At 37.2% G+C, this 27,984-nt stretch overlaps 1 protein-coding gene across 1 annotated transcript; it reads right to left on the minus strand.

Annotated features, from left to right (window-relative positions):
• Positions 1-27,946, minus strand: LOC134494696 (orofacial cleft 1 candidate gene 1 protein homolog). Its single transcript, XM_063299942.1, has 6 exons — positions 27,909-27,946; positions 11,590-11,705; positions 11,145-11,309; positions 7,029-7,115; positions 4,187-4,270; positions 1-551 (listed from the first exon to the last, which is right to left on the minus strand). Exons 1-6 carry the CDS (start codon positions 27,944-27,946, stop codon positions 349-351), a joined length of 693 nt encoding a protein of 230 aa, XP_063156012.1. The 3' UTR covers positions 1-348.
• Between the last annotated feature and the right edge of the window lie 38 nt (positions 27,947-27,984).

The raw sequence follows: 27,984 nt of genomic DNA on the forward strand, positions 1-27,984 counted from the left end.
GTGCCTGCCTTCCCTTCCTTGTTTCTTTGGGCAAAAAACAAGAGTTATTTCCAAGGTTTAGGGAGCACCATGACAAAGAAGTAGGTAAGACTACAATACAGGTATTTGACTAAAACAGTAAAGTTAATATGAACAATCCCTATGTATTTAGTAATTTCCTCTTTCCATTCCTTAAAAAATTACACTTTGGTGGATGTGTTTGGGAGCCATGCTCAAGGCTGCCAGGAACTGCATGGAGGTTCTAGATCCCCAATTGTTCAAATGTCAAGTGGAAGAGACCTTAAAATCACTTTGGCTATGTCAGATGTAAAAAGGTAAAACCAGTTATGAAGCAAATCATGAATCAGACTATTGATACTCCACTCTGACCTGTTTGAATGGAAAATTGCCAAGGAGAATAACTTCATCATGAACTTCTTTCTCAAACTGCTGAATGTAAGGGAGAATGTCTTCATCTGCAACTTCATCACAAAGATCAGAGGTCTTACTGCAGCTGACAGGCCGTGCAGAATCCAAAGTATCTTCATCATCTCTCTCTTCAACCTTCATTTCTAGAAACAAGAATATGGCTGAAAACTCTCATTGTGTAATACAAGGTAGGTACTGGGGTGGGTTTGACAAACTAGAATATGCTCAGGGTAAGGCTGAAAGCAGTGTGAACCTTACATACTGGCTTTAATTCTCCATATAATTATTTGCAGCACTTTACTGTTACTACCTTATGTTCCTGTCATCTGACTCAACTCTCTAACCCCTGGTCTTAACAAGAAAAAGGGACAGAAGCATATGGAATGGAAGTTCTGATGTTGCTGATCCACTGCATCTCAGCAACTAAAGAGAAGTCTCTGTTGCAAAAAGAGAGTTATACAAACTGAGTGAACTGAGATACAAACTGAGGGCATCTTGGAGAAGCTGTGTTAATCCCAATAACTATTGGCATGTTGAGAACTCTTCACTGAAGTTATTATACTTCATAATATACTTTATAATACTATAAGTATACTATTATACTTATATATTTTTGGCTCTTTACAGAGGGGTCTGCAGGGAAGATCAAAAAAAGCAAGATGGTATCCACACAATTGGAGCCCTGCCCCATTTTTATATGTGTCACCCATGCAGTGTACATCAAAAAGGGACAGGACTTTGTGCAGCCACAACTCCATCTTAACTTTTTTAAGAGCTATTTTCATGAGAACCAGTGTAGTGGCAAAGATGCTGGACTGGCACCATCAGATCAAGCTCCCCCGCAGCCAAGGAAGTGCTCTGAGTCATTCTCTCTTACCCCAACCTAACAGGGTTGTTGTTGTGGGGAACATCAGAGCTATCTACATTGCCTTGAGCTCCTAAAGGAAAGGTGGCATATACATTTAACTAATTAACTAGCTAAATTAATAGTAACAGTTATGTCACTGTTTTTGGTATTGGGTGCTGCCAGAGCATTTATCTGAAATCAGAATATCGTATATAAAAAGAAACAACATTTTACTAAAGTTACTTTTTTAAAGGGGAAGTTACTGAATTATCCTCCTTATCTATTCCTTTCATTTTCAGTGTGATACGGATTTTTGGCCTCTGCTAAACATGAACTTAACGAGCTTTATGCTTCCAGAACAAAATTTTTATTACACTATACCAGGTAAAAGTATTATGGAATGGGAGAGAGGTTTTTATTGACTGTAAATCAGAAGGTGATTTTTTTTTGTAATAAATAAATACTTATAATGAGTTATTGGCTTTCAGAATGAAACAGATTAATACATAATATTTTTGCTTTCCTATCTATAGGGGGACTCTTTTTCTTTTTAATTTCCTAGGGAAAGCTTTTCTTTTTTTGCTTTGATTTTAGGTTGTTTAATATAGGATTTTCTTTTCTTAGTTTTTCTTGGGGTTTTTCTTCTAGCTCATAATTTTGTATATAAATATGTTAGGTTTCTTTTTTTAACTATTTAGTTCTTTCATATATAGTAATATATTGTTATATTGTTATAATACTATTTTGTTCATACATAAATGATTAAGTTTTTTTTAAAAAATTAAGGTTTTTCAAGTTTAATAAAATGTTATATATAAAATAAGATACATAATATAGTATCACCTATTGAAGTGTTCATAGGGAATTGTATACATAGATAACAGACCTATGAAGTGATAGGGTTTTTTTTTCTTTTTTCTGTTTCTAAATTGTATAGTTCCAATTTTTAATCATTAGTGAGATAATCACACAATCAGGTCAATAATCTTGCTTTACCTCTTTCACTTCAAGAAATTATCACTACAATTAAATCTCTGGCCAGGTAGTTGGTACAAAACTTGGACTGGGTTTTAAAATCCTATTTTATTGGACATATATGGTGATGCTTTTTGAAATAAATTCCTATTTACTTAGTTTTAATAAGGCAAATATTATCCAAGCTGGACCAGGATCCTAAATACATATTCTGATAAGAGACTTGTTTCTTTGTTAAATATGGATGGCAAGATTGAACAGTTACTTTCGCCTGTGGATTACCGTCTGTTCTTCCAAGTTTTGTGTACCCAACACAGGGTGGCTTTATGTAGGGTGTTAAGTTTCTAATTATATCAGATATTTAACTGATTATTACTATTATTATTATTATTTTGCTTTAACCCCAAGTAGGCAGAATCCATTCTCTTCTTTTTTTGATATGGATTCTAGGAACCATAGATATTTGAGATGGGTTTGACTTTTTTGAATTTCCCCACAGCATTACACCTTGAATTGATACGGTTTATTCAATCTCTAAATCATGTATGATCATGCATGATTATTAATCCTTCTCCTTGATTAAATTTATATTAAGGTACATGTCAAGGATACCATCCCTGTCCTTTTAAAAAAAATCTGGATTTAGAATCTTTTGCCTGTATAATCAGAAATTCTGAAAAAGGATTGTTGTGAATATAGTTTACTTGCCAGCCATATCTCACTCTCCCATGAGTGAGAGACATAGCTCTTCATCACATATAGTGACAGATTACCCCAGTCCCTCCTCCTGCTGGAAACAGAAAAGGATTGGTCCTTTAAAAATAAAGTACAGGATTCAGCAGAAGTCCTTGGACTGACGCTGGAAACAGCAGTCTTCCATCTCTCCAGCAGCCTCTGATTAATATTTTGGAATCTTTAAGTAGTGAAGGATCCCAGGAAACAGAGAGAAGATCAATTGCTTCAAGAGTATGCTCTTTCTATGGAAATAGGTAATACATCAAACCTGGAACTTGTGCTTGGTTTCTTACTTCCCTTTGCTGTGTGGTTCTAAGTCTCGAATTCTGTATTTCTATGTAAAAGTTATGGAATTAGGTGTTCAACGTCAGTTGAATTAGTTCTCTCCCTCCCTCCTTCCTTGTGATAAAGGAGCAAAAGAAGAACAGTTGAGCAATATCATGAATTTCAGGGGAATTGTTCTGTTTTCAGTTTAATTTTCCAGACATATTTATTTAACTTTTTTATTATTGTTGTTGTTGTTGTTATTATTATTATTATTATTATTATTATTATTAATACTGATGCAACACTATACTTTTAATATTGTTCAGATACTTTTTCTTCTGAAAAGAGGAATAAAATACTGTTTAAAAAAGCCAGTTCCATTTTGACTTCTGTTTTATAAACATTGCACTGAATAATTCATCTACTTAAACTGTTTTAAATAGAGTTAAGTTGAAATTTTATTTTTTTCTGTTGTGCTCTGACTTCCATGGGCTCTGATTTCCCAATTTTTATCTATTATACTAATTTTGGCTTACTCTCATACACAAATGGTCATCACTTCATGTATCATCAGTATCTGCAAGATAAGATTTGCTTTCATGAATGATCTTTTATGTAACACCACAGGCAGGACTTCCATGTATTTTACTCACAAATTCAGCAAGTAATTCACACTTCAACTTCTAGTTATCAAGTCTAGTTATCTAGGCAGAATAATTGTAAAATGCAACCTTCTCAATTGATTACCCTCTAGAAATGTTGGACATAATGGCTGGCAATCATAAAAGCTGTAATCCAAATAATTGGAGGGCATCCATTTAGGAAGGCTGATATGCAGAAATCTAATTATGGATAAATATTTAGTAAGCCAGCTCTTAGTCATTGTCTTTATATTAATGAAACAAATATGCATGCTTCATCTTCTGAATGAAAATTTTATTATAATAAATTTACCACGTGACACCATCATTTTTTTTTCTTCATCTAGAAACTGCACCAGTTTGTCATACAGGAATCTCTCGTCTGACTTCGTAAGTGCTAAAAGAAGTAAGTAAAATCAAATAGATCTGGATAATTCAGAGAGCTAAAATTCATAGGAAGCTACATAATAAAGCATTTAAATAGAGGGAAGTGATCATTAAGTGCTACAAGAATTGTATGGCTGTAGAATTGGCAGAAAATAACTTACAAGGAAGGGAAATGCGGGGAAATATAACTCCATTTAAAAAAAAAAGTAAATGCATAACTGGAGATCATGAGTATGAAACAAGGAGACACAGCTATACTGAAGCAGTAACCAAATGATGATTTACAACCCTGTGTTTCTTGCATTCAGAGAATGATAGTCTTTCTTCTTTGCTCTAGAAGCCATCCTCATACTAAGATCAAAATCTTATTTAGCTTTTTGCTGTTTATTTCAGATTCTTTAAATTCTTAAGCTTATGATTAAAATTTTCTTTCATTCAGTATTGAAGGCAAACTCACCTGGCATTTTCAGTCTTGTCATTCTGAAGGTCTCTAATAGCTTAGAAGCAGTTAATGAGCAATTTCCAAAAGTGATTAGAAAGTGAGGTTTGCAAACTTAGTGTCCTTTAAAAGTTTCTGCCGCAGTTGCGAGCAAGATGGCTAATCCCATCTTCCAGCAATCAACCTGTGAAAAACTGCTGTCCTGCTGTCTCCTTGCAAGAAGCAGCCATCTGAAGCACATGTGAGGGACCTCCCATCCTCCCCTTATCCAGAGAGGTTCCAAGGAACTAGTCTACTCACTGGTTCCTTGGACTTTGCCGTGGCTTTCACAGAACCGTCTTCAGTTTGCCATACCTCCCCCAGAAGTCCTTTATTACCTCCCCCAGAAGTCTTTATATATTTCTTTTCACTTTATTATATTCTTACTTTTCTCTTACTTTTTTTCTTTTTTCTTGCACTTTTTACTCTTTCTATTCTCTTATTTCTTTAAGTTTAGTTTGCATTAAATTTTACCATTATAATCAAAATTCTTAGAATTATTATATAAATATACACATACTATCCTCATGCTCTTATTATATCTGCAGAAAGCTGGCCAGTGGTCCTGTTTCAGAAGACCAGATGCCTCCTTGGAAAGGAGGGCTCAGGAAACCGCATGCTGTCAGATAAAGTCCCTTGCATCTGTCAGATAGAATCACTTGGATTCACTCTGAATTGGACTCCGGTTGGACAGGTCCTATGGAAGTGACTGAGACATGTCTTTGCTCAGTTACCTGGAAAGAGTTTCAACAAGTTGATCCTGAGGAAGTGGACAGGGTCCTTGCTGCTATGAGCTCTGCCACCTGTGCTGTGGATCCATGACCCTCCTGGCTACTTAAGGCCTCTTGGGAGGTGGCAAGTGGTTGGGTCCAAGCAGTGGTTAATGCCTCTTTGTGGGAGTGTGTAGTTCCACCTGCCTTGAAGGAGGCAGTGGTTCACTCCCTTCTCAAGAGGCCATCCTTGGATCCAACCATGTTGAACAACTTTCATTTTTTCATTTAGGGAAGATTGTTGCGAAGGTGGTGGCCACTCAGCTTCAGAGATCTCTGAAGAAAGCAGATTGTCTGGGACCTTTTCAGCCAGGGTTCAGGTCAGGTTATAGCACTGAGATGGCATTGGCCATGTTTGTGGATACCTTTGAGAACTCAGGATGGGGTGGGACATCCATCCTGGCCCTCCTGGATCTCTTGGCATGTTTCGATACCATTGTATCCTTCGTATCCTTCTGGACCAGATTAGGGGGTTGAGACTGGGAGGCCCTGTTTTCCAGTGGTTCTTCTCCTTTCCCTATGGCCAGTTCTGGGGGGGTGGGGCAAGGCCTAGCCCTAGGCTCTTCTTATAAGAAAGCAGCAATCAGTAATGGAGATCAGGTAGTTGTAGCTCTGTCCATTATAACTGTTGCTGTTAAATAAATAATTGTGAGCAAATAAATAGTACTAACAGACACACTCATATATTAACTTTGTTCATATATGTATCTGGACATATCTAACAGAGATTCTTTTTTCTTCAGTATCAGCCTTCGCTGGTCTAGGATCTTCCAGATCTAATAGACTGCAGTTCCTTGAATTCCCAATCAGACTGGTGAATTCTAGAAATTATAGTCCAGTACATCTCAAATGGGGCTGGGTTAGAGAAGATGGCTGTTTATATATGTCTGTAGTTAACATTCTTTTTTTAAAAAAAAAAACAAAGTGTTTTTTAAAATGTATGTAACAAGGCCCATATTTTTGAAGTGAACCACAAAAAGAAATATTTTAAAAGGAAATATGAATATGATCCTTTTACTTGCTCTGCATTCCATTCATACAGCAGGATTTAAGGCCAAAGAAAATATTTCTTTTTCTCAGCAAAAGATCCAAGTATGAACTCACACAATGATAATACATTTAGTTCCACAGCACCTTTGTTCAAAGCCAAGCCAATATTGCACATCTTGTTATCCTAGTCTGACTGTGTATTTTAAATATTTCTAATGAGTTAGCATGCTTAATAGGCATTTCCCCCTTCCATTCTTCAACTGCACTTGAGAAACTTGGCTTAGCAGACCTGTAAACAGGATGCCAGAACAAATGTAGCTCAGACTTGTTTGTTCTATCTGTCCACTAACACACTGTCCTTCATCAAAGACTCCCAAAGTTTCCCATCACATTTAGAGCAGCTAAAACCTATAATTTAAATTATAAGCTGGATATTTAAATGGAACCGAATTTGTGATCTTTGTCACCTCATTTTCATGAACGGGAAAGAATATTCTGACACAAAAATTACATACTTAATTCTCCCTCACCTTCTTTGCTGACCTCCATCCCACACTGCCTTGGGTTTATTTCCTCATCCATCAGAGGGTCAAAGTAATTTCTGCTGCATTCATTTCCTGTGGAAAGTACATGAAGTAAGGGTCAGTGATTATTAGAAGCACATGAACCAAAATGTTAATTTTGAAATCCAACACTAGCACGCAAGAGGGGCATTCCTGCTACCACTTTATAAGATATTTTTTTGAGGGGGGGAAAAACAAAGTCTTCTAAGCTGACTGGTGTCATAATTATCATCTAGGGAAGGTCAGAAAAGGTAATTTTGGAAACAAGTTCAGTTTATGTTATTTTTGCTCAGAAATTAATGAGAAAATTCTCAAATGTAGATGATAGGTTGATTAAAACAACATTATCTAAACCTACTCCTAAACCAAAATTGTTCTGGCAATGGGCTCTAAAAGAAACTGTTAAGAAAATTGTGTTTCACAGGTGACCCCTTCAATTTTAACAGTTTTAAGTTTCACCACTCAGCTTTCAACATCTGGTGCATCTTTAATACTATTGTCAACCATGGAAGTGTTTAATTACAGAGGAGATGCTGTGAATGCTGCCTCATTAATCTGAGCAGCAATTGTATTAACTTGGGCTCAGCATCCACATAACAATTTGATGGAATAGCAGTTTCCATTTCCATAGCTGGCCGTACATAGTGCTCCAGGAACTAATGAAATTTATATTTCGTTTTAAGAAGAGAGAGAACGGCATCAGCTGACACAAACTCTTATCTTTTCGAGATAAACAGGCTTGGTTTCTTTATTATTTTCCAGCAATGGGTCTCCTGGTATCCTTAGAGAAGTAGAGGCAGGCTAACGTTTACACTAGATATTATTGAATGAGAGGTGGCACCAATTATACCCTTATTCTCCATCTATAAGGGGATTGCTATAGTATGGGTGGCGGGGTAACTCTTTGAGCTGCAAGCAGCTTTCCATGGTAGTGATGATCAAAGGTATGAATTGAAAAGATGCAACCCTTCTTGCATTTATTTTTCCATCCATGTGGACACCCCCTTTATTGTGGGAACTGCTGATGTAATGTGGGAACTGCTGGTGTAAGGTGAATACTGTTCTCGGTGCAGCAATGGCCCTGCTTAAGAATTCTCTACAATCATGGGGATACTATAGTTAGGCAAAGCAGAAGTATCCTGTCTTGTTAAGTAGAAAAGATTGCAGTGGTACCAAACTGCAGTTGTAAGCTTCACAACTGAGTCAGCTATGTTTTGCTTAAGTTATTCTGAACACTAATTTTTGTTTCTCTTGTTATTTTATTACAGGAATGAAATGGAAGAATATCTTAGCATCCATGAGAATGGGATACACATCTGGATGTGAAAATAAGGGAATTTGCTCTTATATTTTTCAAAAGTCTTCCCACAGATAAAATAAATGAAAATGAAAGCACACACCCAAAGACACCGACTGAAGGATCAAAGAGAGATGGCAAGGAAAACAAAGCCAAGAAATACTGTAGGAACAGTATATTTACTTTTGCTTTAAAAAAAAAAGTAATGCTGGCAGCAGCTCCTTCTCAGAGACTAAATGAAACTTTGATATGAAACTAGGTTTAATTTAGATTTCTGAACTGGCACACTTTGACTGTCAGGGTCTATTTTTGCCATGCGGTAAGTACAAGACCTGAAAATTTGCTTTACCTTGAGGTCTCAATAAAGAAAAAATAAATGAGTTTCATTTTTGTTACTTTATCTGTCAACAACTACTAGGCTGGTATGAATCTTGGCAGTATGTAATCAAAGTCTTGTGCACCGCAATAACAGAGCTAGTCTACCTTATTTGGTGTAATTGTTTTCCTCTCGCACAAAGCAGTGTGAGAACGTGCTTTCTTGCAGATGTTGGCAAAATATTTCACTTGAATGTTAAAAGAGAAAATGGTGATGCAGGTTCTTCAGTGCTATCCATGCTCCTGATCAGTACTCACATACATACAAATAGGTCTTTAAATAGATTGGCCTTGAATCAATTCACATTTGCATTGTTGGATACTTTTTTAACTTACAGCAGTCAATTGAAATGAAACATAGATAACATAATGCATTTTGCAGCAGTTGGCATCCTGGTATAATTTTCCCAATAATATATTATATGTAAGTTCTTTCTTCGTTCAGTTGTACAAATGTCTTCTCCTGAACATAGGAAAAGTCAGTTCCTTTCTAGGTAGAGAGTTCCCAAATTTCTGCCCTCTCTAACTTCTCTTTGTCCACTTCCATGCTTGAAAAACAGACTACATCTCTTGCTGTTTGTGCAATAAATGTTCCTTGTACAGGAAATTTCTACTGGTAACTTTTTAACTGCACGCAGTAGATGGCATCATGCCAGTACAAGACCTGCTGGAGATGAATTAAAAAATATACTTCATGATATTAATAGAGCCCAATAATAAATCCTATTAGATCATTTAGCCTTTATTAAGCAGTTTATTATATTTTTAAAACCAAGAGAGATCCAAATGGACAAGGAATAATTGTAATTTAAAAATCTGTCATTTTGTCAATAGTAGAACAGTTTCATAAGATGAATGCATATCAAGTAAGACATTTGCCTTAGAATAATTGGGCTAAATGCAGTGCAGAAGATGGTTAAGGCTGGAACAGAATGAAAGTTGTAGTTCTATGTTAGAGCTGTAGCTGACTATTAGTAAGTTCCACTTACCACCACAGCTAAATGGACTGACTGTCCACCACAGATGATCCTCCATGAGTCTGATTAACCCCCTCAGGCCAAAACCAAGAAATATTTTACCTACACTCCAAATTCAGTCTTCAGGCCTTTACATCAAGCCTGTGATGATCTCACTGAAGTTCTCACCTTCATAAAGTTCTCTACCTTTTTAAACTAAACTCCCTCTGATAGCTGAGAAGGCAGCAGGCTGGGAGCAGTTTCACACTGGTAGTTTCCAAACCCTGTTTTCCCTTTATCTTTTTCATCAGGAAAAGCCAGGGCTGAGAAAATCAGTATCTAATTAAGTTACTATTTTAAGATGTTTCTGGTATCCTTTGGTGGTGGCCCTCTCAGCTCTGCTCACTCCTTGCTTTTCCTATCAGAATACCACCTATGGAGAAGTCACTGCTTCATGATTCTGGAAGTGCCTTGATGTAGAGTTTACTATTCACTATCCCATTCTTGTTCCCACTGGGAAAGATGTGGACCAAGCGGGCCAGAGCTGCAGCCTTAAGAAGCTGAGAGAATCTGGAGGTGATGGCTTCACAGAGCTGAGTAACACAATATGGAGATGACCCACAGTACAGTAACTCTGCTTCTTTTTGGCAGATGGTCTAGCAGCTCTGCTTCACCACACCACACCACCCACCTTGGCACAAACAATTTTTTTTATTTCACAAAACAGCCATTATATTCTGAGTTGCAGAATATACTAACTGATGAGGCTGGAGGCTGCTGAAAATCTGAAACCTCCTTCATAGTAAGTCTAACTGTATTGAGTAGCATTTAGCAAAGATTCACTGTGCCATATAATTGTGAATTATGATGATTCTTATTTTTAAACATTTTAGCAATGAAGTTAATTGGATTGCCTGAAATAATCCAGTCTCTTTCAACCTCAACACCTCTAGCTCCAATATGGAGATATGTAGAGAACTATTACAGTGACAACAAAAACTCAGTTATACCTATAATGTATTATTTTACTGCATACATAAGAATAAAATATTTCATAAATTAAAGGGATAATCCTTGGCTGCCAAACAGCATTTTGAAGGCACCTGCTATCTAATTTTATTATAAGATCTCCTGCCCTTTATCATGTTGAATTCCAGTCTTTTTTACTTTTAACATAGCTTACACAGCAGTGCAGTACAGAGGAAGATACTTTCAGCAAAGCTTCTTCTAACATGCATCTCCCTAGAAACTAGAGGTCATAAAAAACAGTTGTCCAAAGAATTACATTTTCAGCAATCTTGTTGTTTTTCCACTTTCAACATAGCAGGTTTTAGGACAACCTATTAGGGGAAGAAAGTCATGATGGAATGTTTGAAGCAGCACAGAAAGGATGGGTTAGATCAACGACATAACCATTGTCACTCAGGCTGACGATGATCAAGAGTGAAGGCTCACCTCTTGGATCAGCTTGGGCTCGCAACCTGAGTTTTTGTTGGTGAGCTCCTAGACTGCTAGTCAGCTTGTCATGTCTAATAAGTCCCACCTTGTAAGTCTGATGTGTTGAAATACCAGTAAAAGCTGGGTTTTCATAGCCTTCAGTCGGAACTTTCTCATCTTTTGCTGTTGGAGAAGAAAAAAGCAATAAGGTCAAAAGAGTACCCAAGACACTGACAAGCAGAGCATTCCTTCTAATCATTCATTTACTTGTGTGGTATCAGCGTCAAATATCACCAAAATAGAATTCAGTTAAAATTAACTCTTTATTTTTTTTTAAAAAGGGAGGGGGACAAATGATTAAAATAATTACAAACTGCACTCTGACAAGCAGGAACAAAATTTTGCCTACAGCCATTTGTCTGTAATTATTTAATTAATCCTTACACAAATTATGAGCAATAACTCATCGAGCAAAGCTCAGCCATCAGAAAGTCAGACGACTTGGATTTCTTCTGCTTAGTTTGTTTCAGAGCCTTCTGTTGGAACTTCTGGAGGGAAATTGTTAAATGAATAAATGAGCTTAAGAATGTAGATCATCCTTTAAGAACCACAACTAACACAGTATTTTAAATATGGGACAGCACTGAAATGTCATTTCATTTACATCTCCACTAAAGGGGTCAAATATTAAACTGAACAACAGAAGTGGAAAAAATAAAGAAGAAGAAGAGAAGAAAAGTTAAAACAAATGCCAGATGAAGGTCACATTAAAATTCTTCACTTAAAAAAATACATCAATTATAGTTCACAAAGAATCCTCACCCTTTTTGATCTAGCATTCAGTAGAAGATGTGTTTATTTAACCTTTTAAATATATTTGTATTTTCTTTTCTTTTTACTGGTCCAGTTACATTAAAACATTTATAGATCAAATCAAACAGCTATTGATAAAATCCAAATCACTATCTTTGAGAAATGTAGTAAAAATAACAGGAAGTTTCCTGGTTTTGCTCAAAACTAGATAAAAACAGATGCACGCAAACACACACACATATTCATTCAATGTGAGACCTGATCACATTATTTCACTGAAGCTCAAATGACATTTGAAAACAGGAGGCTCTGGTCTAATGGGTGAGGGGCCTCATTGTTAAAAGATAAGGGTGTACAGATGGAATTAGCTAATTGTTTTCCCTACTTCTGGCTTACTGTCATCCATTTCCAGAACCTTTTAGATCTCCAATCATAGATATTTGGCCAGGAAGAAAAATTGCTTGCAGTGATGCTATCAAGAGTGAATTATTTGCCTCTTTGTCTCTAGCATTTATAAAGTAATGAAGACAGCCTACCAAAGGGAAAGTTGAGCTTGGAGCTCTCACCTGTCAGCACCCCTTTTACTTTGAAAATTTCATAGCTTCCTTTACTCCCTCCCTCCATGATTGGAGTTACCTGCTAATCATCACAGTGCACCGCAATAACATTTTCACTGAAGATCTCAGCCTAAAAGCTACCTTCATCTTAATGAAGCTCACATTAAATACTCACAGGTAGATTATCCCTTCTTGACAAAGCTGGGGCAATTGAAGATGATGCAACATAACCACTTTGAGCAAATCACAAATCACAGATCACAAATGTGCAAAACTGTGTCATTGATAAGTGGCAGAGGTAATATCAGTGGACTACACTGAAAAATAATCCTGAATTGTATAATGAACTGGCAAAATCAGCAAGGGACTTTAAGTAAACCATTATCTTTCCACCTTTCAACCCTCCAACTAAAAAATTAGTATAATGCTGCTGATGAGCCTTACAGTTTCTTGCAAGGCTTACTAAGAAATGAGACAGAATGCAAATTTATCTAACATTCTGAAAAAACAAACTTATTGGCATGGGGAATGGGCAGATTGGAAAGCAGGGGGGTTGCTATATAGAAAATTCTGCCACCATCTGGTGGAGGGGAGAGACACTACACAGGAAAAGAAGAAATTGCCCTTTATTGCATCAGATCATGGGTTCATCTAGTTGAGTGTTTTTGAAGTTAACTGTACTTCAGGATTTCAGGCACAAATTTTGCCAGCCCAATATGAAAATAGCAGTGACTAAACCTAGAACATTCTGAATGCAAACATGGACTGTAAACACAAATGTATCCTGTATATTTTTTCACTGCATTGAACAGTTTCTTACTGGGTCAGCTTATTCCTTGGTTGGAAACATTCTATAAAATATATCTCCTACAGTATGTTATATTGCGTTTAACTGATTAGAAGTAAAATTGGCTTTCTCATGAACAATTCTACTGAATTAATGTAGATATTGGGTTATCACCATGGATCATTCACATTTCAGTCAAGTGCTTATTATGGAAAGAGTTTGCTTGTATTTTTTTCATTAGGAATAAAATGAATCCTAATGTACAACATTGAATTTTATATCTGTTTAATAGAATTTAATGGAATAACATCACTTTAATGGATTTAAGTTTATGACACATCTCCCATCAACACTGTAAAACCTACATCACCATCATTTTGTAAGGTTACTGAACACTTTAATGGCATCTGGGGTTTGGATTAATAAGGTTACCTATGATTTTTACAATTTTCTCATGCAATGATGTACTAATGAACGTATAACAACTGGTTCTGCATGCTCCATTGCCACACCACACCTTGCCACTAGCTGCCAAACAGCTGATAGGTGTGCTAGGCATCACAGTTCAACTCTTCTCTCAACTGTCTTGCAAAATTCCTGGAAATTTAACAAACAGCTCATTGTGAGTCAGTACAAGCCGGCTCCAGCACACCACTGATCTCATTCTGGAATATGAGCATTTAACCTCAAATCGGGGTAAATAAGTGCTCAGAATTGGTCAGTCAGAAGGAGTTAGAACAACTCTGGGAAGAAGACCTACTGAGAGCAACTTGCCAAAAGCACAGCAAAACTAGAGACTGCTAGCATACTACTTATCTACCCTTCACATCTGTGTCTTATCTATAATACATTTTAGGTGACCCAGATTGCACCTCAAAACTATTCCCCTCTCCTTAGTGGGGCTGCTAAATGTTCTTTAGGGCCTAAATGAAATCTTATTTAACAGCATATTGAAATTAACATAACCCTAGCAGAATTGATTCCTCAGAATTAAAAACATCAATTTTGTTAACATTTTCTTTTTAAAAGTTTGGTATTTCCAAATACTTTCAAAGTACCATCAGGCTTATGATGCTTAGTATCTTAAATAAGTTACAGTTGCCAAAATTGTTTGCATAATTTTAAATCTCTCCTTTTAAAAATTAAAAGCTTTCAAGATATTGGTAATTTTATATATTAAGGCACTCATTCTTGTTGCTTTCAGAGATAAGAGTAATCATCAACAGTCAATTCAAACACGTTTAAGTAAGACTGATACTTAACTCATGTCTTTAATGTCTTACATATCATATTGAACATTAGCCTACATTTACAATGCAAGATTTTAAAATAACCTTGGTGTTTGATTTGCTGCAAATTGGTGAACTTTTTCTGATTCTGAGGCAATCACACAAGGCTAGTCTAGATTTCATTGAAGAGACCAATGGATTGGATCTCTCAATAATATTTATGAATGATGGGAGGGATAGATCATTGGAACTAAGGGAAATTATTCAACTCTTTCTTCCAAATGTTTTAGGTAAAAAAAAATCTCCCTCCCTGGTTACTATTTGTCGCACCATTGATGGAGAGGAGGGCCATTCATGTATTTTAATTGTAATTTTATCTGATAGGTCAAATAGTAATGCAGGTGGGGTTGGCTTGGGAAGGATTAAGCAAACACTCTTCAGCAACAAAGTCTCCATCTGAATTAGGATCCTTGGGGCTTCTATTATTATTTTTTTTAAAAAAATAAGTATTTGAAATCCCATTCATAAATATACATGATTTTTCTTGCAGATGACTGCAATGACTGATCAAGGCTGCAGTCACATATAAAATGACACAGGAATGTACTTTTTTTCTGCTGAGTGTATTTCTAAGTAGACACTGGTAAGATTGTAACCTCTGTTATACTCATATTTAATTTTACAAGATGATGTTTCTAAAAAGCTGAATCAGTTAAAATCAAACTGAAAAAATGCATTTGGAGAAGTCTTGGAAGACATTTTGAGGTTACCCAGTTAGAATCAGATTTTATCTGGGATAACTTATATTCCTACCTTCAATCACCCAAGAAACTCAACAAACAGCATAATTCTATTTATCTACATGTGGTCCTAATGCAATGAAGCTGTGTCTGGTTGTCAGATTAAATGAGCTTTTACCAATACTCATACTTATCACACAATATTGTTGTGATGATAAAATTGGGACCTGAGTCTTCAGTTCTTTGGTCGATGATTGACCGACTGACTATGTGCTGTCACGTTGGTGTTCAGTCTAATGACCATATAAATAGATTTTTGTTTTCTTGGCTGTCCATGGCATTCTCAGGAGTCTTCTCCAACACCAAAGTTCAAGAGCATCAATGCTCGCTTCCATAGACTGTCACAAGTAATACCATTACTTGCATGATTCTGATCTTTGTAGGTATGGACACATCACAGCATCTGAATATATTTTCCAAGGCCTTCATGGCTGTTCTACCAACTGCTAGTCTGCAGTGTATTTCCTGACTCCTTGTTCCTTTAATGTTGATGGTAGATCCTAAAAGGCAGAAGCTGTCTACTACTTCAAAAGGTATTCAGACATACATACTTTTTGATGCCCCATCTACAAGGCATATCTGATGTCATGCCTTTTTGTAATAATTGATCTTTGCTTAGCTTAATACCCAAACAATGCACCAAGACAATATTTTGAAATAATTTCAGTTGAGCCATAGAAGACATTTTGTTAAGCTGTAATGCAAAAAGCAATAATCTGACACCAAAATTTAAAACTAGCTAAGTATAATTCCTAGCACACTGCTGGACTCTAATTTCAGCCACCTCCCAGTTAAGAAGTTAGTATTTACAAAAGTTGAATCTATCTACGTTATGGAGAATAATGGCATGTTCCTTGCAAGAAATTACGTTCCTCCTTGTTCCTGGTAAGAGTTGAGTTCAACGCTGATCTTAATAAATGCAGTCAGTTCACCTTTTGTGTCATTGGCTCTTCATAAATAAATAACATAAGGTGTCAGAAGTGAAGCTGAATTCCCATGCAGACTGGTGGCATGCTAGAGATACAATAGCTACACTGAATAGCTACACTGAATAGCTACACTGAATTGCAACAGAAATTGCAACTTCGTATGCAAAATCTACAAATAACTATCATGGGCTTAGAAACATCTGAAAAGTTTCAAATAGTAAACAGTGTTGACTCAGACATTGTAGAAGTATACCTCCATAGTTAAGCAGTTATGAAGACGTCATTCATGGTGCTGAGTATTTTCCAATAACTGATCACATTACTCTTAGAAAAGATGTACAACCATAGTCCATGCAACAAGAAATGTGCCAGTAGCATTGGGAATCAAACTGAAGAGAGAACTGGGCAGAATGGAAACAAGAGAAATTATTAACCATATTTAAAAACCAACTGAATGAGATCCTTCCATGATTAAGAGTTCTCAAAAAGATGGAAAACTGAGAATTTGCTTGGACCCCAAGTGTATTCAAAGATAGCATCATCACATCTCACAATGACTGGAACTCTGACCACAACTGGCAGATGAAAAAAAATGTTTTCTGACATGGTTTGGCCAGGTTTTGGACATATCAATGGACAAAGAAAGCACCTACTTATTTTATTTATTCAAATTTATTGAATTTATGTATATTTAATATCCCATATTGTTGATACAGATTTAAATACATGCTGTTTGGGTTGTGCTATGCTTTTGAAGTTACATCATATCATGTAACAACTGATGAAAGGCATTCCAGGAACCATGATATATATGGATGATATGGGGCACCACAGAAAAAGAACATGATTGTCAATTAAAACTGGTACTCAAAAGCAAATGTTGATTTCAAATTCAAGCAGTACATATCTGGGAGAAATTCTAGGCAAAGATGTTTTAAACCAGACCAAGGTGAAGTAAAAGCAATTATAGATATGCTAAAACAGACAGGCAAGAAAGAGATTCTGAGGGACACAAGAATGGTAAATTATCTTAACATTTATTCCCAGCCTGGCTGCCCACATCATGAGTTTGAGGGCATTACTTTTAAATTGTATTATTATTACTTTGTGGTTTGAATATACAAATGATAGCTGCTAGAACTGAGCAGAAAAAAATAAGGCTTGCAGGAATGCATCCCAGAAGGCATAGGTCCTACCAAATTCCTTCCATTTGATAATATGAAATCCACATAAGTTTGCTGATATGCATAAAGTAGATTGGAAAGAATCAGATGTGATGTTACATGGGATTGAAATGCCATTCATCAATGGGCTACACATTCCTGGGTAAGAATAATTACTGCCATGGGATGGATAAGACCTAGGAAATCTGGATAATTATTGACCAATATGCAGCCTTCCATTTCTTGGTGAGGTGGTTCAGAAAGTGGTGGGGCTGCAGTCACTGAAATGCTGCCCCAGTTCCTGAAGTCTGTTAGGGTCTGGATGGGATGAAACAGATTTAGGCTCAATCCCAGCAAGACAGAGTGTCTTGGAATTTAGAGGACATCTGATTCCAGAGAAATACAGTCTTTAGTTCTGCATGGTGCACTGTGCCACCTACAGAACCGGCCATAACCTGGAGCTCCTCCTGGACTCACAACTCTTGCTCAATGTGCTGTTGGCAACTGACCCGAAGAGGCTCTTTGTGAACCAGTTATGACCCATCTTGGGCGGGGGGCTTTCACTCATGCTTTAGTCACCTTTCAGATGGACTATTTCAACATACTCTAGATGGGACTGCCCTTGAAGAGTATTCAGAAGCTAAACTACAGTGGCTCATCTTGAGGTGCATCTTGATTTGCCTATATAATGTTGCTGTTTTGAAAGCTGCACCAGTTGTCAGTTGTTTCAGGTGCAATTCAAGATGCTGGTGGTCACTTTTAAAGGTCTTCATGGCTCAGAACATGGGCATCTGCAGGACCACCTACTCCCAACAGCACCTGTGTGTCCAATTAGCTCTTGTAAAGTGGGCTCTTCTGTGATCCTTCACTCAGCAAATGTCATCTACTGGGGTCATGGAAGCAAGTCTTCCCCACTGCTTCCCCTCTTCCATGGAAGAGCATTTCTTCTGAAATCCAAATTGCTTCTACCCTGTTGGTTTTCAGAAAAGCTGTGAAAGTGTGACTCTTTCAGCAGGCTTTGAGGATTGGGTTGTTGTAATGTTATTGGATTTTGCATTTTGATAAATTAAGGGATGTTCCCCAAGTTTATTTTATGTTGATATATGTTGAGGTTTTTTTCAACTACTTTATTCATGTATATTTTTAACCTGATTTACTAATGTCCAAAATGTATGACACTTAGAGTTATTAGCAATTGGAGTGGCCTCTAAGCCCAGCTAAGAAACAGACTGAAGAAAATTTTTGAATTCAGTATATACAAGATATATCTTTATTATCTATACACTGACATTACATTAAAATATGTCAGTTTATAGTCTGTCCTATTTTTTTTTGGCCATGACTTTCCCAAGTAGTAGTCAAACCTGGGCCTGATGGTGTTTGTTGTTTATTCATTCAGTCGCTTCCAACTCTTCATGACTTCATGGACCAGCCCACGCCAGAGCTTCCTGTCGGTCGTCAACACCCCCAGCTCCCCCAGGGATGAATCCATCACCTCTAGAATATCATCCATCCATCTTGCCCTTGGTCGGCCCCTCTTCCTTTTGCCTTCCACTCTCCCTAGCATCAGCATCTTCTCCAGGGTGTCCTGTCTTCTCATTATGTGGCCAAAGTATTTCAGTTTTGCCTTTAATATCATCCCCTCAAGTGAGCAGTCTGACTTTATCTCCTGGAGGATGGACTGGTTTGATCTTCTTGCAGTCCAAGGCACTCTCAGAATTTTCCTCCAACACCACAGTTCAAAAGCATCGATCTTCCTTCTCTCAGCCTTCCTTATGGTCCAGCTCTCGCAGCCATATGTTACTACGGGGAACACCATTGCTTTAACTATGCGGAACTTTGTTGTCAGTGTGATGTCTCTGCTCTTAACTATTTTATCGAGATTTGTCATTGCTCTTCTCCCAAGGATTAAGCGTCTTCTGATTTCCTGACTGCAGTCAGCATCTGCAGTAATCTTTGCACCTAGAAATACAAAGTCTTTCACTGCTTCTACATATTCTCCCTCTATTTGCCAGTTATCAATCAAGCTGGTTGCCATAATCTTGGTTTTTTTGAGGTTTAGCTGCAAGCCAGCTTTTGCACTTTCTTCTTTCACCTTCATCATAAGGCTCCTCAGTTCCTCTTTGCTTTCAGCCATCAAAGTGGTATCATCTGCATATCTGAGATTGTTAATGTTTCTTCCGAATTTTAACCCCAGCCTTGGATTCCTCAAGCCCAGCATGTTGCATGATGTGTTCTGCATACAAGTTGAATAGGTAGGGTGAGAGTATACAGCCCTGTTGTACTCCTTTCCCCATCTTAAACCAGTCCATTGTTCCGTGGTCTCTTCTTACTGTTCCTACTTGGTTGTTATACAGATTTGTCAGGAGGCATACAAGATGACTTGGTATCCCCATACCGCTAAGAACTTGCCACAATTTGTTATGGTCCACAAAGTCAAAGGCTTTAGAATAGTCAATAAAACAGAAATAGATGTTTTTCTGAAACTCCCTGGCTTTTTCCATTATTCAGCGGATATTGGCAATTTGGTCCCTAGTTCCTCTGCCTTTTCTAAACCCAGCTTGTGCATCTGGCAATTCTCGCTCCATGAACTGCTGAAGTCTACCTTGCAGGATCTTGAGCATTACCTTACTGGCATGTGAAATGAGTGCCACTGTTCAATAGTTTCAACATTCTTTAGTGTTTCCCTTTTTTGGTATGGGGATATAAGTTGTTTTTTTCCAGTCTGATGGCCATTCTTGTGTTTTCCAAATTTGCTGGCATATAGCATGCATTACCTTGACAGCATCATCTTGCAAGATTTTGAACAGTTCAGCTGGGATGCCGTCATCTCCTGCTGCCTTGTTATTAGCAATGCTTCTTAAGGCCCATTCAACCTCACTCTTCAGGATGTCTGGCTCTAGCTCACTGACCACCCCATCAAAGCTATCCCCGATATTGTTATCCTTCCTATACAGGTCTTCTGTATATTCTTGCCACCTTTTCTTGATCTCTTCTTCTTCTGTTAGGTCCTTGCCATCTTTGTTTTTGATCATACCCATTTTTGCCTGGAATTTACCTCCAATGTTTCTAATTTTCTGGAAGAGGTCTCTTGTCCTTCCTATTCTATTGTCTTCTTCCACTTCCGTGCATTGCTTGGTTAAAAATAATTCCTTATCTGTTCTGGCTAACCTCTGGAATTTTGCATTTAATTGGGCATATCTCCCCCTATCACTGCTGCCTTTTGCTTTCCTTCTTTCTTGGGCTACTTCTAGTGTCTCAGCAGACAGCCATTTTGCCTTCTTGGTTTTCTCTTTCTTTGGGATGTATTTTGTTGCCGCCTCCTGAACAATGTTGCGAACTTCTGTCCATAGTTCTTCCGGGACCCTATCTACTAAGTCCAGTCCCTTAAATCTATTCTTCACCTCCACTGCATATTCCTTAGGAATATTAGTGAGCTCAAATCTAGCTGATCTGTGGGTCTTCCCTAATCTCTTTAGTCTGATCCTAAATTGTGAAAGAAGAAGTTCATGATCTGAACTACAGTCAGCTCCAGGTCTTGTTTTTACTGACTGTATAGATGTCCGCCACCTTTGGCTGCAAAGGATGTAGTCAATCTGATTTCGGTGTTGTCCATCTGGTGAAGTCCATGTATAAAGCCGTCTCTTAGGTTGTTGGAAGAGAGTGTTTGTTATGCAGAGTGAGTTGTCTTGGCAAAATTCTATCAGCCTATGTCCTGCTTCATTTTGTTCTCCCAGGCCATGCTTACCTGTAATTCCAGGTGTCATTTGACTGCCCACCTTAGCATTCCAGTCTCCTGTGATGAAAATAACATCTCTTTTAGGCATGTTGTCCAGTAGGTGCTGCAGATCCTCATAGAACTGCTCTACCTCAGCTTCTTCAGCATCTGTGGTTGGGGCGTATATTTGGATCACTGTGATGTTAGATGGCTTGCCCTGAATTCAAATTGAGATCATTCTGTCATTTTTTGGATTGTATCCAAGCACTGCTTTAGCCACTTGACTATTAATTATGAAGGCTACTCCATTTCTTCTGTGGTCCTCTTGTCCACAGTAGTAGATCTGGTGGTTATTTGATGTGAAGTGGCCCATTCCAGTCCATTTCAGTTCACTGACACCCAAAATGTCTATCTTTAATCTTGACATCTCACCAATAACCACATCCAATTTGCCCTGGCTCATAGATCTTACATTCCAGGTTCCAATGGTGTGTTGATCCTTAGAACATCAGATTCGCCGTTCACCACCAGCACCGTCGGCCGCTAGCCGTCCTTTCGGCTTTGAGCTAGCTGCATCATCACGTCTGCGGCTAGTTGAACTCATCCTCTGTTCCTCCCCAGTAGCATTTTGACCATCTTCCGACCTGGGAGTCTCATCTTCCGTGGTGTACCGACATATCTCTGGTTGTACTGATCCAGGGAAATTTATTTTTTTTAAGAGACACAGATTCAACTACCAGTCAGAATTTGGGCCCATTCAATGAGAAAGATTATACTTGAAACCAGCTTGGCTATCTTGGTGGAATAAACACACACACACACACATACACACAGTAGACCACAGTTTTGTCATATGAAATTATGTCCTTTGAGTTTTTTCCCACATTTTTTATAATATATTATGACATGGATAAGGTAAATATATGTACATCAAGAGTAATAAAAAAGAAGAGGCAGTATAAGCTTATTTGCATTCTGACTAGGTGGTGGTGGTGGTAGTGGTGATAGTGATGGTGATGGTGATGGTGATGATGATCAATCAAACTTAGTTCTATATTACCTGTGATTGCTGGAGAGAGAATGACAGTTCAACAACCCATTCCTGGAACTCACCAATCTGCCTCAGCTATATGAAGGTATTATTCCCAAATAAATAATAATAATAATAATGTAATCTATCTAATGATTATTTTCATTTCTTTCCTCTTAAATCAACAGTGCATATTTTAAAAGGGACACAGTGACATATTTTCCATTCATTGCATCAAATCCTCAAAGATGATGACTCAAAAAAAGTCAGACACATTATTTTGAAGGATGAGCCAATCTATATAGTTTGAAATAGCAAAAAAAGTAACTAAATACCTTTTTGTAAATCCAGTGATCTTATGTCATTGGAATAACATAATTGTTTTGTAAAATGGGTTTTAAGACACTCTATAATGTCTATGTGCAAACTATTAGTATTGCAATAGGATTACAAAAGCTATACTTACACCACCACCACTACACCCAAAAAATCCCTTATATATAACCAGTGACAACTAAAACCAATGAAGTTTTTAAAATAATGTGATTGTTGTCAGAAGAAATTGGGTACAACAAAGCTGTGTTCAGTTCTGGTTCCACTCAAAGCCATGGCCCAGGGGTTCTGCAAAAGCTGCTACAAGGCTGGTGGGCACAAACCAGCAAGAAAGTGAATTTTGCATACTGTACGGATCATCGCTCAGTTGAGGGCAGTCAGATTGAATCTGCAGTCAACCAATTGTGCTTCATGAAACCGTCAGCCCACATTTGTGTCTCCCTGTTTTCTCCTGTCTGGCTGTAAACAAGCTGAGCTCTGAGCTGTCTTCCTACCCTTATCTGCTTGGTAAAGCTCACAACAGAGATCATCAGCTCGCTTAGAATGTGATTTAAAGTTACCACTTCCAGACAGCAGTCCCCATGCAGACTGAGAGTAAAACTGAAGACAGACTTTGCAGTGACAGAATTCTAGTTCCTGTTAGGAAACGCATACTTCAGATTTAGACCCAGACTGGCATATATTGTCTCTTTTGCGAGTTTAAAATGAACAACGTCAGGTGTGCTTGAAGTGAGCAACTGCTTCAAACATCAGCAAACAAATTCTGTAGATTCATCCACCATGAACTCTGGGAATCTCATGTAGCTTTGGGATCTTATATAGCTAAAAGAGATGAGTTAATTAGATATAAATTGATTCCAAGAATGGAATAATCCCTAAAATATTCTCAGGAGTAAAATAATGGTAAACAGAAACAGTTATGTTGGCTTCTGTCTTAATTCATTTCAATAAATGCATAAAATTTAAATATAAAACAGATCATCCTTCCTGGATTTTCAGTTTTGGAAAGTGACCTGCTAGCACTACTGAAGATTGGTGGCATGTGGATCAGACAGAGAAGTAGATATCAGCTTTTTAAAAACTATTTTTATAACAAAAGAACTAAAGCAAAAATTCTAAATAATAATTGAAGTTCCCATACATGCAGGGACTGGTCTAGCAATCACCAGGAGTCAAAGGCACTGATTCAAAGGCACATCAAAAAAGCAAAAAGTGTAATATTCAGAACATACAATGAGCAGAGTTCTTCAGGTGATATATCAAATACATTGTGTGTGTATAGACATCATTATAATATTACATGTCTGAATTGCTTCCTAATATAAGATATACATTGTGAACATGTAAAAAAAATGAACAAATATGAAATTGATTCTGTTGTGGCATTTTATTATTGCATTTCCTTTAAGCAAGTATCAAACTGCTAACATGTCACAGATAAGAAAGAAAAAGTAATACTAAATATAAGCATTAAAAAGGATAATTCATGACAAAATATTACCATTAAATTTTGATTCAACAAACCAAACTCCTTTGGTTCAGCCTTTCCAAACAATAAGTGAGCCTCAGGATGGTGGGTTAAATATAATTGAGACTGCCACAAATCTGGGCCTCAGTAGTAATTAATGTAGTTTAGCAGGGTTGTTAGCACACATCTCACATAACAGATAATGTTCCAGCATGCCATTGATAGAAACTTTCAGCACAGCTTTAGGAGATCTACCAGGCACTGCCTAACTTGGTTAGGTCAAAGAGTTGAACCATGTGTAATTCAGAACAGAGGAGGTCCTAGAATCGCTCCACAAAAACAATTAGGCACTTATTTCTCCCTGTCCCTTGCCTTAAATTCACAAGCCTCACAGTTTCAGTGCAGTCAATCTCATTCTGCCCCTGGGCTACAAAATCTCATGAAAATATGTGGTGCTGTGTTTATAAATTTAATCAAAACTAGAAAGGGTAGACAGGCAAATCGAGGTTCTACTATAGATCCCTGGGAATACTCTAAATTTTTGAAGGCACTTTTGTTTAACTTCTATGGACCCCCCTCCCTCCATTTCTACTACATTGTCTACAACTCTCGTTAATCATCCCTTTTCACTTCCCAGTAACAGAAAAGGGAAAGCTAGCTGCCTGCCTGCCTGTTTCTTCTCTATTACTCTTATAAATAGCATTTAAAAAGAGGAAAACTTACTTTAAATATCCTTCAAAAAAAGAAATAATTTACTTGTGTGCCCATGCCTTGCTTCCAGCTTAGGGATTCACAAACAGAAACAACAAAATGTTTCTGCCTACAAGACATAGCATAAAAATGTGGATAAATGAATGTTTGTCTTGCACAAATTTTATCTCATTCTAATTTACATTCTGATTTAGTAATCTAGATTTTCAACAGATAACTACTATCATGCAATACAAGTAACGTTGGAAGGAAAATGTCCACATCCTCCAACAAATACTGGAAATTCTGCCCCTTGATGTATAAAGGCCAAATAAGCTTCATAAGATAATAAATAGATGAAACCCAAGAAATGGCATTTCAATTAATGTTAATGCTATTGTTTCCTTTTACAGTAGCATCATAGCTATCCTAAAACTGGAATTTTTGAGGACAAATATCTTAAACTACAATGTTTTGGGTGAGAAGAAAGGATTGCCATAATGATGCTCGTTCCTGAATGCAATGGATTTTAATCAGACTGAAGCAGAAGAGATTAATTTAGTGTTTCTTTTCCTAAGAAGCGAAAACAGTTCCAAAAGCATCAGGACAGCCTGGGATATAATTTATGGCCCACAATTTCTGCTAAATTCTCAAACCTGAGGAAAGATTTTTTTGGAAGATAGGAGGCACAGGAGGAAAGAAAACAGAGGAATCATTGGGCAAACTGCCTTTCACTTATGCAACACTGAATCCTTAAAACATCTGGATAAGCAAGTCAGTGCTTTCAGCAGGCTGGAATGTGCTGGGAGTTGGGAGTGCCCTATCTCTTTGGGTATTATCAGAAGGTGATCCTGAGAAACATTTGCTTATCCCCCTGCAAATTATCCTATTCTGTCTTGTCTCCCACATCATTTAATATCTGTCTGAAGTCACTACCAAAGCTCATTTGCCGGTTTGGAGCTCATTTGCACCTGCATGTTGAGGAGATAAAACTATACTTCTCCTTTCCTGAAAGCTTGGGGGTGGATGTTTCAAGAATCTCCAGGGGGCAGAGATTAAGATGTGGAGAACAAGCTGAAGCTGAATTCAGATAAGACAGAGTTGTTGCTTATTCAAGGGACTGGAGTCCTTGTTTTCCAGTGGTATGCGCTTTCTGGTTTTTCTGGAATTCTCCGGGATCCAGCACTAGTACATCCAGATGCATAACAGTAATGGCAAATGGGGGAGGTGTCTTTTATTAATTTCAGCTGATTATCCAGTTGTGGATTAACCTGGGGTTACTGCACTACAGTCTTCATGGGGCAGCCCTTAAAGATGGTCTGGAAATTGCAGTTGGCCAAGAATACATGACAAGTGGCATCTGTAAAATATCATGAAACCCCTATGTTTAAAAAAACTGCTTTGACTGCCAATTGATTTCCAAGCCCAATAGAAGATACTCACTGTGGTATACAAATCCTTTTGCATCTTAAACCCAAATTACCTGAAGCATCACTTATTCCTGTATAGAGCACCACACCCTCTTCAGTCCTCAGTAGGGCACATTTTGCAGAGTGTATCTAGCATCAACAGCATATTCTGTCTTTTCTCTGGGAAGGACTATACTGTGGTATAACTTGCCACTAGAGCTGGTTTTAGAGGGGTGTTAGGCTTTAGTTTTAACAATAGGTTTAGAATTTTTAAATGGTTTTAGAATGTTACGTATGTTATATTACTTTTGTAAGCCATTTAAAGCCACTAAAATGAGTGTCATATATATTTATAAATAAATAACAATTATTATAAGATAGTAAGGTAAGCATAAGTGGTTTGACTATGGCTAGTTTATAGTAAAAGGCACTGGAAACCTGGGACCTCTTAGTTTATAGCTTAGTGCTTAACTAAAAGCTGCACAAAAGAGGCACACTGTGGAAAAACACAAATATCAGTAACAAAATTACACTTGCACACCCAGATACTCTCTGTATTCATATTTTTCTTCAGTGTACAATATTCAGATATCTTTTTTTTAAATTTCAAATGTAAATAGATTTCATGCAAAGAGTTAACGCAATGATAACACTGCAAATAAAACTAAGAATTGGGTGTATTTTCTACTATTAATTACAAACGTGCATCAAATCTTTATTCAGTATTTCTATAGTATACAGGTTTTGATCTCTTTATCCATACAGAACATTCTTAATGCGTTTTTAAAAATGAGGAAGTAACAATAAGAAGTGGTGGCTTGCCTAAGGCTACCAATAATTCTACTGCATACTTGGAACATGAAATCTAATACTGCATGTATGAATGAATCTATGTTTCTATCCACCTACCTGCCTATCTAATATCTATCTCTCTGTCCATCTATCAATCTGTCATGGGCACAACCCAGAACTATTAAAATCAGAGGGGTAAAGTATCTGTGTTGTTGTTCATCTGATATGGATTGGCTATGTATATACAGTATAATGCATAATATTCCTATACTGACTTATTAAATTAGCATTAGCATTATTTTTATGATATTTGTAAGGCTGATAAAACATTCTGTCCAAATAGGCTCAGAATCCAATGTAATTTAATAATGTGATTAAAGTTCAAGGTCTATGCCCTATTGGGACTTCCATTTAAATTTACAAATTGTATAATCTATACTCCCAAAATAGTGCTTAGATTAAAGATATCAAAACACTACTCAATAGATCATACATTTGCTGCAAAGAGTATTTAAAATTAGCCTTTGATTACTTACATCATCAAATCAGTTTATTTTCACGTGAATTTTATAAACCTACTTCTTTTTAAATAGCCTGGTAAAAGACACTTAATCCTGCATCTTCAGTAGTAGTTCCCCTGCATTATCTACCTCTTCCAACACAGCTATGGTTCATAATAGATCAGTGAAGTCAGTCTGAAAGCAGTGAGACAGAAATCATACCATATGAGCAGTCCCAGAAGGAATACCTCAAGTAGTTCATAACATATACTCCAGTTGCCTCTGGCATTGGCTCTTGGATTAGTGTCATATATGTGTCAGTATGAAACAACATAAACCATTTGTTTATACATTCTCATTACTCCTAGTTATTTTACTGTATTTCCTATTTGACATTGACCGCATATATCAATGCACTCATTGCAAAAAGTTTGCATTTAGCTGCTATACATTGAATGACCAGGAAAGAGAAATAGCTAGAATCCTTCAGCCCGTACTGGGAAATGTTATACTCCCCCCTCAAAAAAAAAAAAAAGTGGGGTCCCTATAGCAGACTTCACATACTGTTCTGGCAGATTTTGCATGGCACTAGTGCTAACCATTACCGGTATCTGGAAATTTCATATCCAGTTAACTGTTA

This window comes from Candoia aspera, chromosome 3 (assembly GCF_035149785.1).
Source record: "Candoia aspera isolate rCanAsp1 chromosome 3, rCanAsp1.hap2, whole genome shotgun sequence".
In the NCBI taxonomy this organism is placed as follows: Eukaryota; Metazoa; Chordata; class Lepidosauria; order Squamata; family Boidae; genus Candoia; species Candoia aspera.